This window comes from Balaenoptera acutorostrata, chromosome 2 (assembly GCF_949987535.1).
Source record: "Balaenoptera acutorostrata chromosome 2, mBalAcu1.1, whole genome shotgun sequence".
Lineage (NCBI taxonomy): Eukaryota > Metazoa > Chordata > Mammalia > Artiodactyla > Balaenopteridae > Balaenoptera > Balaenoptera acutorostrata.
This window is the reverse complement of record NC_080065.1, coordinates 32528598-32543440: the sequence shown is the minus strand read 5'-3', so window position 1 is coordinate 32543440 and position 14843 is coordinate 32528598. Positions and strand designations below refer to the sequence as shown.

Genomic DNA, 14843 nt, shown 5'->3' with positions numbered 1-14843 from the left:
TTTGAGATAACAAACACTGGACTAAAATGATTAGGGTACAGCAGACCATGTTTTGAAGAGTCTTATTGTGACAGAGGATGGTCAAATTAAAGACCTGTGTTCACATTCCTTGGACGGGCACCTGGCATCCCCTTTTGATCTTCCATCACAGTTCAGCCTTTCATGTCCTTCCTATCCTAGGAGTCCTGTATGCCTTGTCCACTACACTTACTTGGAAAGATATGGCCTGAGAGCCACTTTTCAGAGATTTTGCCTGGGTCATAACCTTGGGCTTCAGAGGTTAGAGGCACCATAATTCGGGAGGGAGAATCCAAAAACAAACACTATTCATTTCCAAATTTTATCAAAATTTAGCCCTGCACCCAATAAAAGTGAAGAACACTTCCCCTCCTCTTTCTTGTATTATACAACCCCCAGAACGCAGTGTAGCCTGCTAACACTAGGGTTCAGTGACACAGTAGGCTTTAAAATGGCTTTTATGGTCTGGCCGAAGTGTCCAGGTGTAATAGTATTTCCCTCTGGAAGCTTTTAATATATACTCTAAATTTCCAACCAAAATTTTGGGAATATAACTGGTGTGTAAATTGGTGGAATCCATTCTTGTTACAGTATATGCTCAATCAGTATAACATGATAATCAACAGTTGTTTTTGAACCCAGAGAATCCACTGGGACATCTTTGCTCTGAAGACATAGCATATGATGTAAATGATGACCCCTGAGGGGATAAGGAATGCATTCTGGGAAAAGTCTTCTCCCTCTCTACTTGCAGTCCTTATTTGCCAAGGGATTACCAATCTCCTCTCCTCCTTGACACCTGGTGAGGGAATACATCTCACAAGGTAATTAGAAGCTGCCCTCCCAAGGGATATCCATGTTCCTTTACTTTTTATTCTTTTAACTAATCTGCTCATTTTTCACCCTCTGAGATGGACTGAAGATATCCCAAAACAGAATTCTTTCAGAGTTAGATGAGTTATTCTTAGGATTAAGTAATTCCCAAAGCAAATAACTTCAAATTATTAGCAACATAGATTTAGTTTACTGTTAACATTTTAGACTAAAGACCCTAGAAAATATTACACAAAAATCCCCAAATCATGAGCTCTGGCACTAGCTAGTTGTCTAAAAAACAGGCTTTACAAAGAAGGGTTCTTTTCCCCACTAAATACACTATTACAAAGGTCAGATCCACAGATTTACTAATTCTTGCCTTCTTTAAAATACCATGTGCCCTGGAAAAAATGTGGGTTGTTCCAGGAACTAAAGATGGATAGTATTTGGTTGTCAGGACAAGTAGGTCCCTCTCCCCATGTTAAGAAAAGTAATGACTCAGTGGAACAGAAAGTGAGTCCTCTGCAGTGAGTGAAGGGCAGGACTGCTACACATGATAATACTCAGGCACACACCTGTGCAGGGGCGGGGCAATACCTGGCATGAGGTTGTTTCATCCGAAAAGGAGCTTCTTTTTCTTTGCACAGAGGTCTCTCTGTTCCCTAAGACCTGTGTCTTCACGGTTACCTCCATCCATATGGGGTCTCTATTTCCATTTCACACAAAGGCCTCCACGGCCTGGCTAACAAGAGCCAACTTAGTACACGTGAAATACTGCAGGCGTGATCTGATCAGTATGGTTCTTTAAGTTTTCTGTACTGAACCAGATATACTTTCTGAAATCATTCATTTATTTAATAGAGAAACATTATTGTGTGCCTGTTATGGTCCAGGGACAATGCCTGGAGCACAGAGAATAAACATACTACGCAACTTTGAGCAACTTTGCAATCTAGTTAAGGAGTAAACATTCATATATTCATTATCAAACATTATTTGGGCTCCTTCACGTGGCAGTAACTCTGATAAGAACTGACATATAAATAAACGATTATAACTTAATGTGATAAAAAAGGGATGTCCAAAGTGTTATTAAAACAAAGAGAAAAAAAAAAAGAGGAAAAGAAAATTAAATCTGCTAGGGGACCAAACACAGTTTAGAGAAGGGGTGGATTTTTAGCTGGATCTTAAGGATGAATAAAAGTTTCTCATGGTGGAAGTGAAGGACGAATGTTAATATGCAAAGTTGCAAGGCATAACAAAAACACATGACATGTTTCTGGACCAAAGCAGTTTATGTTAGGGCTCCAGACCGGTGGAAAAAAGGTCAATAGAAACTCTCTGAGGAAGCCCAGATGTTGAATTTATTAGACAGAGACCTTAAGTCAGCTATTATAAATGTTAAAAGAACTAAAACAATCCATTTTTTAACCATTAAAAAAGAAAGTATGAGAACAACATCTCAACAAAAACAGAATAAGGAAATCGAAATTATAAAAATAAGAACCAAGTGGAATTCTAAGGTTGAAAAGTACAATAACTGAAATGTAAAAATTCACTAGAATAGCTCAACAGGAGATTTGAGTTGTCAGAAGAAAGAACTGGTACACTCATAGATAGATCAACTGAAATTATTCATAGGAGAAACAGAAAGGAAAAAGAATGAAGAAAAATGAACAGAATCTCAAAACACATAAACTCATTCTAATCATGAGAAAAAATATCAGACAAATTCCAAATGAGGAACAATGTACAAAATACCTGACCAGTTTTTAATTTTTCTAAACTGTAAAGATTATCAAAAACAAGGAAAGTCTGAGAAAGTATCTCAGCCAAGAAGAGTCTAAGGAGACATGGCTATAAAATATAATGTGGTATCCTGGTGAGATACTGGAACAAAAAAGACATTAGATAAAAATTATAACAAATATTTGGTACAAAATGTACCATACGAATATAAGATGGTAGCAGTAGGGGAAACTGGATGTGAACAATATGGGAACTCTCTGTACTATCTTTGCAATTTTTCTATAAATCTAAAACTGTTCAAAATAAGAAGTTTATTTTTAAAAATCAACAAAGCCTCAGAGACCTGGGGGATACTGTCAAGTATACCAACATACACATAGTGGGAGTCCCAGAAGGAGAAAAGAGAGAGAAATGGGCAGAAAGAACTTTTGGAGAAATGATGGGTGAAAGCTTCACAAATTTGATAAAACACAGGACTGCAGGAATACAGAAGATATTAAAATGGGGCCCATCTAGAGATAAGGGCTTGCTGCAACCTTATAACTTTCTCTCCTTTGTACTGCTGGGACAATGAAGTATGTATATGTGAGGAAGCAGCAATTTCCATACCAATGGATGCTTGTCTGGTTTAGGGAAATCTTGTGATAAATGATTCTTTAATGTTAACTTTGGGCTAAAACCATCCAAATGCCAAAGGAATTGACCTTTTTTAAAGTAAGGAATAATCTCACTAACCTGCTTTCTGAAAATTCTGCAAAATCATCCTGAAGTGCAAACTTGTGCAAAACTTCTCCAATTAGATAGCCATTGGAAAATGCCTTTGCAAATGACTTGGGACCTGAATTTTAGAACGTAGAGATTAAAAAAGGTAAATATAATGTTGTACATAGAGCTTATATATTTTCATTATATACACATAGAGTAAAACTTCATAATTTAACTTGAACTCAAAATGCCATTAAAATACTTCTAAAAACATCTTGTAATAACCAAATGAAAATATTGAAGTTTAACAGTAGACATCTTATAAAGACCCCTGAATAAATGTAGATCAGTACTTGATAAAATGACATTTTGAAGGAAAAGACAACTTTTGATCAAACCAAACAAAACACAACCAATAAAACATATAACCTTAGATCTAAAAACAAACCCTCAATATATTTTATAAAATTATACTCTAATATCTTAGTTATCAGTAAAACCTGTGGATGATGATTTCATATTCTGGCCGGGTAAGGTACAATCTAACTTCTTTAAACCTCAAAACTTAATTTTAACCATTTTGCAATGGAAATTTTACAGAAATCATCTGTGCCTTCTTAAATAAAGCCTACTGAACATAATCAAGCTTTTCCTTGTTGGCTCCAGGGTTTACTCCAGTCTAGTTGGTGTTCTGTGCAATGATGGAGAAGCCCAGAGGAAGACAGACTTTGGAGCCAGAGATATCTATGCAGAAGTCTTGGCTCTGCCTTTTACTAGCTGTGCAACCTCTTCCAAGCTGCTTAAGCTTCCTGAGTTTCTGTCCCCTCATCATATCTATATCTATCTTGGAGAGCTATTTTAAAGATTAGAGGTAATGTATGAGAATTCCTTGGTACCATGTCTGCTACATAGTATGCACATAATGATGAGTGCAGAAAAAGAAATTAAGTGTTAAACAGAATTTGCTTTCTTTAAAAATGTCCTTAGTTTGGGGTCCCTTGTATTTTTCTTATGAAGTGAAGGATATAGGGTTACATGGTATTCAAGAATGATATACAAAATCGATACATAAAATAAATATGTATAAATAAATATCATAGGACAAAGCCATCATCTCTCAAATGACTTCAAAATCGTCCAAAAATCTTCAATGTATTTCTATCAGAGTCCTTTAGGCAATAGCAATACTAAATATCTATAAAATATTATATATTATCACAGTGTCGCAAACTCATTCATACTGAATTATCCTCTTTTATCTATGTGACTATTAATCAGGTGGCTATATGAAAATGAAGAAAAAATAATTTCTTTATGATTTGTAGAACTGATGCTTGGTGCGTGGTTGCAGGGAGGTGAGTTGAGTTGCTCCATAAAGGCCACTGTACAGAGACCTTACTCAGAAGACTTCACATTATCATAAGACTCTTGCATATTTGACACCAGCCCACAATTTTGCCCAAAGCTTTCCTAGTATCTGTTCTCAAAGTATTTGATACTCAAAAATACCCCAATTCTAAGGTTAAATCAATATAATTATAAAGTAGTTTAAAAAGATGTCAACTATTCCCACTGATTCTGTTTACTTGGGGTGAGCCCCTAAGCTATCTAGCACTAGAATCTATTGACTGCCTTCTGGCATCATACAGCAGTAGTCTTGGAAGCAACTGAAATCCAAATAGCTCCTTCTGCCCCCAAAAGGCAGAGGGGTGCCATCTCCTCCTGCTGAGTCACTGCAGATTTCTCCTTTCCTCAGAGACTCACCACTGCTGGCCTCCTACGCTGTTCCCTGGCTTTCGCCTGCCACCACGGTCCTCACTGTGCCATCTGGGCTGCTCTGGCTGTGCCTTGAACCTCTTCTGTCTGTTGCTTTCTCCTCTCTGCTTCTTTCCTTTCTCTCTTCTATAGCCCGTCCCTATTCTTAGCTTTCTGAAGGGCCATTGGACATACAGTCATTGTCAGACTATGGATTCCTACTAAAAATCTAAAGACTATTATTTTGTATTCAGGGGCTACTGCTATGTCGCCTTTGGGTGGTCTCGTTCCCCCACTCTCACTGGATTTTGCACTTTGCCTATTGTTCCTGTTGACTGAAGACCTGAAATCTAGCCTGTGAATAACTGGGGAATAACTGTATCCTAGTCCATCACTCTCAATTTATCAGGCAAATGGTCTGTAGCAAACTCTTTGCTGCAAAAAGTCACTAGAAAAATAAAATCATAATTCACTTCCTTTGAAGTGGCAGGACTTATTAATAAGGCAATTCTGATATGGCTAAAATAGGGGCATTTTGGATATAAAGGGCAAAGAAAAACAGTAAACACATTATTTCACTGTCAAGTAGTTTACTATAAATAAGTATGAAAGCATGTGTCTGCAGCTCTGTGTGTATTAGACACTTTCAGATGTTTTTTTTGTTTTTTGTTTTTTTGCGCCAGAGGAACACAGAAGAGAATAATGAGTGAAGAGCTATAGTGAACAGCAAAAGTAACAGAGAGAAAACACATAGAAAAAATGAAAGAGGAGGAAAAAGAAGAATACATGAAAGAAATCAGATGAAGAAAAAGCAGATAAGCCAGGAATATGTAGATTAAAAAGTATGGAAAGGAAGATAAGAAGCTAGAGAGAGAAAGAGAAATGGAGAGAGGAGAGGGGAGGGAAACAGTAAGGAAAAAAGAAAACTCAAAGGAAAGATTATTTTTTTCCCTTTGGTTTATCAAATTTTCCTTCCCAGTAAATGTTCCGGAATACCATGACTAACTTCATGACGGCCACCTCTATAAGTTAATTTGCACTCACAACTGGAATTACCTACAGGAAAGAAGAGGTGGGTTGACTCTAGGATAAGGAGCAATGCAGAATATGAGAAATACATGAACCATGGGAGCCCAGTGACGTTCTTCACCCTGAGCTCTAAAATGATCTACATCTGGGAAACGTTGTTCAGCAGCCACTCAGCCATGCCTCCCGTCTTCCAAGCCTCAGATCTGATCCCCATCACTAATGTTTTCATTTGCTGAAATCTTTGATGTGGGCCTTTGTCTACCTTAGGCTGGGACAGAGGGCAAAATGGTCTATGTGTTTCTCCACCTGAGCCAGCTGGAGAAAGCACAAAAGAAGATAAGCCTTCTACATTCCAAATGGTAATGAGGAGAGCACAGGCTCTGGAGAAATATTCTCTAGTTTGACTCTTTGACCATTTATAAGTCCTGGGACTTTGGATAGTTACACAGCCTCAGTGTCCTGTCTTCAAAAGAGAGAAAGTTATGGGTTCTACATCCTGAGAGTTGGTTTGAGAATTAAATGAGATAATTACATGTAAAGTGCGTAGCATAATTCCTGGCATATAGTAAGTGCTCAGTGATCATTTTATTGTTATTATTACTGCCTCCTAATCTAAGACAACAGGTTATATCAATTACACAATTGTTAAGCTCAGTAATAGATCCTCAATGACTACAGTACAAACATCTTTATTTAAAGGTAACTCAGTACTCAGAGAACAAATATTTGACCCTATCCTTAAATTCAGATACAGGCCTACTCTTGGGGCCAGATAAGCTATAACACTCTCGCCAGTCTGGGGAAGCACATGTAATCAAACATAGTTGATTTTTACAGCAAACCATTTGAGTGGGAGAAATAAAGACAAAACGTAGCCTCACAGCATTTCTGGTCAAGTTTTGCCACCAAATGACTAAAGAGATTTGGGGATTTGGGGATTGTAGACAAGGGGCTATAGACCTACACATTCTATGCTAAATGTCCTTTGCTCCTTCTTCACTAGAAGATCAAAGACCTAGCCTAGGTGATCAACCACATTTTAAAAGCCAAGCAAATTTACTTTCATTTGAGAGAGAGAGAAAAGCAGCTGCTGGTGGCTGGGTAGTGGCCTGGCCCAATTAGGCCCTGGTGTTCCTAGGAGTTGGCCCAGCACTCACAGCTAGACCTCGGCCTTCTCCCGCTGAACATAATCAATTTCACATCACACCAACACCGGACAAGGCTACTCAGTGACCCTGATGGATTAAGACAAAAACAAAATCTCTCTGTAATCATGTCTGAACTCAGCCCGAAACAGTATTGGCCAAAACACAAAAAATGATCAAATATTATCCCCCTATTCTGACTGATATGAGTGGCTGCTGTTTTTTCTTTTTCCTTGCTTTGCTCTCCCACTTCCTAGATAAGTTTTTTTTTGTTTTTTTGTTTTTTAATTTTTTAAATTTATTTATGGCTGTGTTGGGTCTTCGTTTCTGTGCGAGGGCTTTCTCTAGTTGCGGCAAGCGGGGGCCACTCTTCCATCGCGGTGCGCGGGCCTCTCGCTATCGCGGCCTCTCTTGTTGCGGAGCACAGGCTCCAGACGCGCAGCCTCAGTAGTTGTGGCTCACGGGCCTAGTTGCTCCGCGGCATGTGGGATCTTCCCAGACCAGGGCTCGAACCCGTGTCCCCTGCACCGGCAGGCAGACTCCCAATCACTGTGCCACCAGGGAAGCCCCCCTAGATAAGTTTTATTAAGATATCCAATCATAGAGTTGTCTATGCTCCCTTTACAGGATCCAATTCAGAGCAAAGCACTGCTTCCTTGAGCCCTCCCCAAGAAACCCCTAACACAAACCCAAATGCTATAAGGGCTTTCTAACATCCTCTTCTTGAGATGCCCCACAGTTCCTCATGGTATGTGTTGCAACAAGTCAGTAAACTCAATTTTGTTCAACTACAGGTGTATCCTGTGCTCTTTGGCTGGAGGACATTGACAATTTCTTTTCTTCCAGTACCAGAATAGGATGATCAATTTTTATAATTTTCTCCTTTGAAGACTTCATCATAATTCTCAAGATTTACTATCTGAAACAAAAATCTCAATTGCTATATTATATAACCTTCTTTAATGGTTAAAATTTTGGGTGGCATTCTTGGAACTTCATATCTTAAAATTTTGACATTGATTTATACAACAGTCTTCTGTTATTAGATTTGCTGTCTCAATTTCTAGTCAACAGAGGCCAAATTTCAATCAAGGAAAATGCTGCTGAACTAACCAGGAAATATCAAATAATTTGTTACATTACATGACAAACCATGTATTTCCTAATGACCCTGAAAGGCTAAAGTATGAGAAAATGTGTGGTTTAATAATACCTGGGGGAAAGAGGAATGAACTAAAAGTCAGCGTACTCAGAATCTGCTACTAACTTTCCACTACCTAGTTGTATAACCCTAAACAAATCTCTACACATATCTGATTTGATTTCCTCATGTGCCAAAGAAGAATTAAATGATGTCTAAGATTCTTTTTCAGATCTAAAATTTTATGTCTCTATGATATGGTAAGGTCACAGGCTAATAAAATGTCATTACAATACATTATAAAATATGGTATATCATAAATATTCAATAGGATTTTTTGATATCTCTATTTTTTTCTTAAAATAAAATTTGGTACTTTTGAAAAAGTGTGGACATAAGACCTTTAGTTAGTGTACAAGGGAACCCAGATTAAGTATAGTTAGTGCATAAGGGGTTAGTTAGTCAGTGCACAAGGGGGTCCAAATTAAGGATGTCCCTAAAATTTGGGACATCAGTAGAAAATACCACTCTCTAAAACAAAAACTACTGAGATTTAATACAAAAGGACAAAATTAGCCACCTATGGAAACCCACTTATTAAAAAAAAAACCAGTTAACAAGGAATATAGGCCATCTCTCAAAACTCACAATAATTTATCTACTTAAATTTTTTACGCATCATGTAAATGATAATCTTGAAATGTATTAGTTAAACTTATTCAGAATAGAGATATGCTGAAATGGAAGAAAAATACACAAATATCATAATTTTAGAAGCTTCTGTAGTAGTAGTAACACTGGAAAATATCATTGAACAGTATGATTTTCCCAAGCACTGAGGGAAGAGAAGGAGGAGGGAATCTGACTTTAATCTAATCTAACTTAATCTAATCAAATCTAACCACTCACTGATATCTAGATAAAATATCTCTAGAGCAGAAAAGTAAAACACATCAAGTATTAGCTTGATTTGAGGATTCTTTTGGTAATGTCTAATTTCTAACTGTCAAGGAGCAATCTGATCTGTAAATTTGGTCTCCTCCTGAGTGTACCAGCCCACCAAGACTTGCATTACGTTCCATTGCCAGTATACGTTATTCTGCTGTCCTTTTCCACATGATGAATTGGTACTGTAGCTGATAAAATCAGCAGAATGTAATTTCTGTTAGCATGTGACAATTCCTAAGAAGTTGCTTTAAGTAATAAAGCAGAGCTTCTGAAATCACAAAGGTGAGGATCAAAGCACCCAGGGTGACCTTTTCAAGATGAACAAATCCATAAGGTTCAGTCAAAAACAATACTTTACCCTACTTTTGTCTCACTCATACATTCTCATGTAATAAACAATTATTTACTAAGTGCCTATTATGTGACAGACACTATAATAGACATAATTCTAAAGTGAGAGGCAGAAAAGTGGTTGAAATAATATTTGAGTATCTAGCTCTAGTATAGATGATAGGCACTGTGGTAGATATTTTCCATTTGCAATCTCATTAGATACCCTCCCAAATATATAGCAATTATTATTATTACTTCTCAGGGTATAAAATTGGGACTAGAGATCATTATTTATAATTTGGCTACTACAAAATCAAGACTTAGGGATACTAAACTTTCTTAATTCAGTTTTCTCTTTATTGGTTCCTTGTTACTACTGATAACAATGTTTAAGACTATTGAAACAATAAAAGTATGCATAATAAGGTATTTACAATTTTCAATATAGCTCCATCCAGAATCCAAAATAATATGGACTGTCTTACACAACGATTTTTACAAAGAATCTGATCTGTTCAGTACATGGAATTCAAATGCTTCTACTCATTTGTGGAGAATGTTTAGTTCTGACATTCTGATGCCAGTTTCCTCTTACGGTATTCACAGGCGTTTTGTAAAACAGAGGCAATGCTTATTCTTGAAAATAACTGAGAGTTCGTAAAGAATTTTACAGCAGATCTCTTAGTAACATTATTCTATATTGCTTATTTTTGTTATAAAAATAATTGCTTGAATTTCAGATGTGATTTTGTGTTGAACAACTTTTTGTATTTTAAGACATTTCATTAACATATACGTCTACGCATTATTTTCCAGGACAAACGGTTTAGTTAAACTTAACTCACTGGAGATCCTTAGCTTTAGTAACATAGATCTGAATCTTCAGGTGTTGACACTAATCAAGCCTCTGGTGACTCCCAGAAACCTCATTAAGTGGAGGGAGACCATTCTCAATTGAGGAGCATTGAAATTCATTTTCTTACTGCTGATATTCAGGGTAGTCCAGACAACACAAAATTCAACATGAGATGCTTTATCCAAATTGACTTCTACCTTTCAGAATAATCCAGAAATCAATCGGCTTTAGCTACCTCTCCAATGACAGCAGTGCATTCACTTGGCATTCTCATTCTGTTTTCTTTGTCCCAGCAAGCAACATATGGACTGAACCACTTTTTAAAAACACCAATAAATCCACCTTTGCCATTTAAGCATGTAGGAATTAGGTTATCCCCTGTGAAGTTACAACATGCCTGGGTGGTTGAATTTCTGTACTGCTTGTGATTTCAAATTGAACAATAATCCTCATTAAAAGGAGCTCAAATGAATACATTTGGCAGGGTAAATTTAAAAAAAATATATTCCCTAAGCATAAACTCTAATATATAATACAGTGCCTAAAAGCACTAGTCAAAGATGTAGCTTCAAATTCTAGTTCTAGGACCTACTAGATGGGTGACCCTGAACAAATTACCAAGCTCACTCAGCCTCTTTTACTCATCTGTACAACTGGGACAATGCCTCTTAGAGCTTTTTTAAAGATTAAAAAAGAAAACCTATGTAAAAGGCTTAGCACAGCACCTGATGTAAGTACCTAAGTGCTCAAGAAGGGATAACTTTTATTATTCTTCTTCTTCCATTTATAAACTTTATTAGAGAAAATAACTCTTATGTAACCCTCCAATACTTTAAGATACTGACTATATTTCAACCAAAATGTTAAACCTCTTTTTCTCCTATTTCATCATGTGATGTTTGATCTACTTCTTTGATTTTATATTTGTAAGGCTATACTGTATTTTCCTTTCAAATTATAAAGGCAATACAAGCAAAAAGCCAAATAACACAGATGTATAAAAAAAAAGCCAGCAATCTTCTTTCCCAGGGTAACCAATACCAACACACTGGTTTATATCCTTCCACACTTCTCTCTATGCTTACACAAACCACAAAATGAAGAGTCCCGTGTATGTCAACAGCCCATTATATGCCTCTCTGCACTTTTCTCTCACACATCCTCATGCAACAATGAAATTATACTGGTTACAATAAGCTATAACTTTTGTGTTTTACTTCAGCATTCTTTAGGTGAAAAGTTATAGCAACTACCTCATTTGTTCTAACAACTGCATAACAGTCCATTGCATTATCTACCCAAGTATTCTGCTACTGAAGGGTATTGAAACTGTTTCCATTTTTTTTTCTTTTTTGCCCCTACAATCCATGTAGCAATAAACATCCTTGTTCAAATGTCCTTACATATTGGTGATTTTATTTTTGTATGATAGTTTCTGTAAAGTAAGATTTGGCATTTACTATGTCTCAGGGACTATTCTAAATGTTTTACATTTATTATCTCATTTAGTCTTGACACAACTCAATGTGATATTATTATTACCCTTATTTTGAATATCATAAAATTTAGGTAAATAAATTGCCCAAGGTCACTAGCTAGTAAGTGTGAATAAGTGATTTCAACCTAAACAGTCTGGCCTCCAAATCCTTGCTCTTAACAGGACCCTTATCCAGCAATAGCCCAATTATTTTCCCCAGAGGTTGTACCCACTTAACAGTCCTTCCATGAGAGTTCCTGTAAACCATTCTAAGCCTTCCATTGTACACCATAGGATGGCTTATCTAATGACAGAAATCAACTGGCAGTGCGCTTCTTAGGTGCACAAATCCTATCTTGTTTGTTTCCAAACACAGTTGAATGTGTGCCCTATAGTCAGAAAAGCCTTTTACAATATGGAATTTGGTTACTTAGGGGATTGTCTCTCTCTTTTTAGGCTCCTCTTAGCAATTGGGATCAAAAAATGAATATGTATTGCTAGTGAATGGGATGCAGAATACTGCAGCTGTCTCTGCTAACAGCTTCCAGCGTTATGCTTCGGGAAAGCAAACACTGGGAATTTTCCATTTATAGTTTATGTTATTTAAATTCTTACTTAAAAAGTCTCCAGTCTTTTAATATTCACGGAATGAAGTAATTCTTCCTCCTCCTCTCAAAACCAAAATTCCCAAACTGATTACAATTAGAATGGCATACTACTGTTTTTATATATTTCTTATGAATTTTATTTACTTTTCTCAAAAGTGTTTCAATATACAACAGAGTCTTAGGGACTTGAGCAAAGGGTGCGGTTTTTATTAATCAAGTAAATAAACCAAATTAAACTCAGCAATTTGTAACTGCTTTTCTTCGGAAGAGTATATCTTAAGGGCATGTTATTACATTTTGGCTCCTATGGTGAGAAAGGAATATGAAAAGAAAAATGCTAAACGCCATCCTGAGATCAACATCGTATTTTAGGTAAGGAATAGTCAGAGACACACGGGATGATCATAGAATCCTGGGGAAAAAAATTACTGCGGTTCCCAGGGCATGTGCCAGTGGTGGTTTGGCAAAGAAAAAATCCGGGTTTTATGCCTCAAGAAAGACAACTGGAGAAGCTCCAAAGTTAAAGATCTTAAACGCTGATAACAAATACTGTGCGGATGCAGAAACACTACTGATCTAGCAAATTCTGTGGATGACTTAAGACTTAAGGTTGAGTTGGCACTCTTGCCCCTCTGGTAGCAAGTTGGCATTATGCAAGGATGAAATGATTCAGTCTGAAAACCTTTTGCTTTGAGCAAAAACCGTACCAGCTGGAAAATGAACTGCTTAAGAGACAACAGAAAGAAGTTGAATGGGGTGTAGTGCTATTCTGGAATTTTGGCTGTCACAGAAAGTGCCAACATGTAAAACTGCCTCTGTGGTTGTGAGATTTAGAAACTTGGGGCGGCAACTTCATGGCTCGGGTAAAATCAGGTTAGTGAAGGTCAGCTTTGGGAAGAGTGAAAAGTGGTCAGAAGCAGCTGATGTGTACATTTGAGCTAAGACTGCTGAAATTTGTAAAAGTTAACATATTCTGCATTAACTCATTTCACACACCCTCCTCTCCTGCGAGGCAGTTAGGTATGGCAAGTATCACTGGATCTATTTTATACTGGAGGAAACACACTGGAAGAAGGAGAAGGTATTGTAACTTGTCCAGGGGCACACATTTAGTAGCGCGGTAGCTGGCTTTCAGGCCTCATATTTCGTTGGCTTAGTAGCACACCACGCTTGAGTGTGAAAGGAGCAATGTCAGGGCCAGACGATAGAGTCCAGAAAATTCCTCTCTCCAAAGGAGGAAGGGAGCCCTCCCTGAAGCCTCTGATGGCTGAGCACCACGGCAGGTCAGAACCTGCGGGATTGGGACCACCGTGCTGATGGATAACGCTGAGCGGCAGAGCGGAGGCGGGAGAAGCCGTGCAGCGGCTGAGGTGAGCCGGAGCGGGCAGCTAGCGCCTGCCCCGCCACCTTCCGTCAGCGCGCCGCGCTCCAGGCTCCGCGCCCCGCTCGCCCCCGGCCCGCTCTCCCCAGGCTGTGACACTCACTCACGGTCTGGGACACCTTCAACTCCTGGTTGAGCCACTGGCACAGGATCTCCGACATGGCTCGGCCCGCGCCTCCCACCGCAGGCAGGTGCCAGGAACGCGCGGGAAACCCAGTCCTCCCTCCCGCGTCCTCCTGTTGCCAAGGGCGACCCGTTGCTAAGGAAGCGTCTCCAGGCCAGAGCTAAGGGAAAGGCTGGGAGAAGAAGGGCGCCAGAGTCCAGCCGAGGACAGAAAATCGTGACTTGCCCCCTGCTGGCGGGTAAGACCTGGATATGCGCAAGCGCAGTGGGCTTCGAAGGCCGGAAGACGGCGGTGCGGACCTTCAAGAGCGCTAAATTAGCAGGAGTGGGGTGCGGAGGGGCGAAGCGCGGAAGCTAGTGGACTAAGCAAGGGGTTCTCGGACAAGCAGAAAGAGAAGGAAAGAGGCTTGTTTGAAAGGGAATTTTCTTCTTCCTGTTTGTCTCTTAAAGAAACCTATGGAAGGTCCTACTCTAATGGCCAGTTTTAATTGCTACATTGTATGGGCTACCCAGACAGGGACAGAATGGGTCTTATTCATCTTTTAATCCCAGAACTGGTATAGGTCCTGACCCGCAGCAAGCATTCAAGTTTTGTCGGTGGTGGTGACAGAACCAACATTTAGGGTAATTCACATCTTTATATTGTTTTGAGAGGTGAATATTTAATGAGATTCTTTTCTGGTCAGTTTTGCCTTCCAGGTAATATTTTTATATTGTAGTTTGAGAAAGACTCTCACCTTGCCCAAACCCGAGTCAGCC

The 14843-nt window shown here is 38.5% G+C and overlaps 1 protein-coding gene across 1 annotated transcript in view; it reads right to left on the bottom strand.

Moving 5' to 3' along the window:
* SPEF2 (sperm flagellar 2) overlaps positions 1-14227 on the bottom strand; it is a 175147-nt gene extending 160920 nt beyond the window's left edge. Inside the window, 2 exon segments of the mRNA XM_057540876.1 lie at positions 3319-3421; positions 14065-14227. Coding sequence (XP_057396859.1) covers positions 3319-3421; positions 14065-14122 — 161 coding nt within the window. The 5' untranslated portion in view covers positions 14123-14227.
* Positions 14228-14843: the final 616 nt, after the last annotated feature.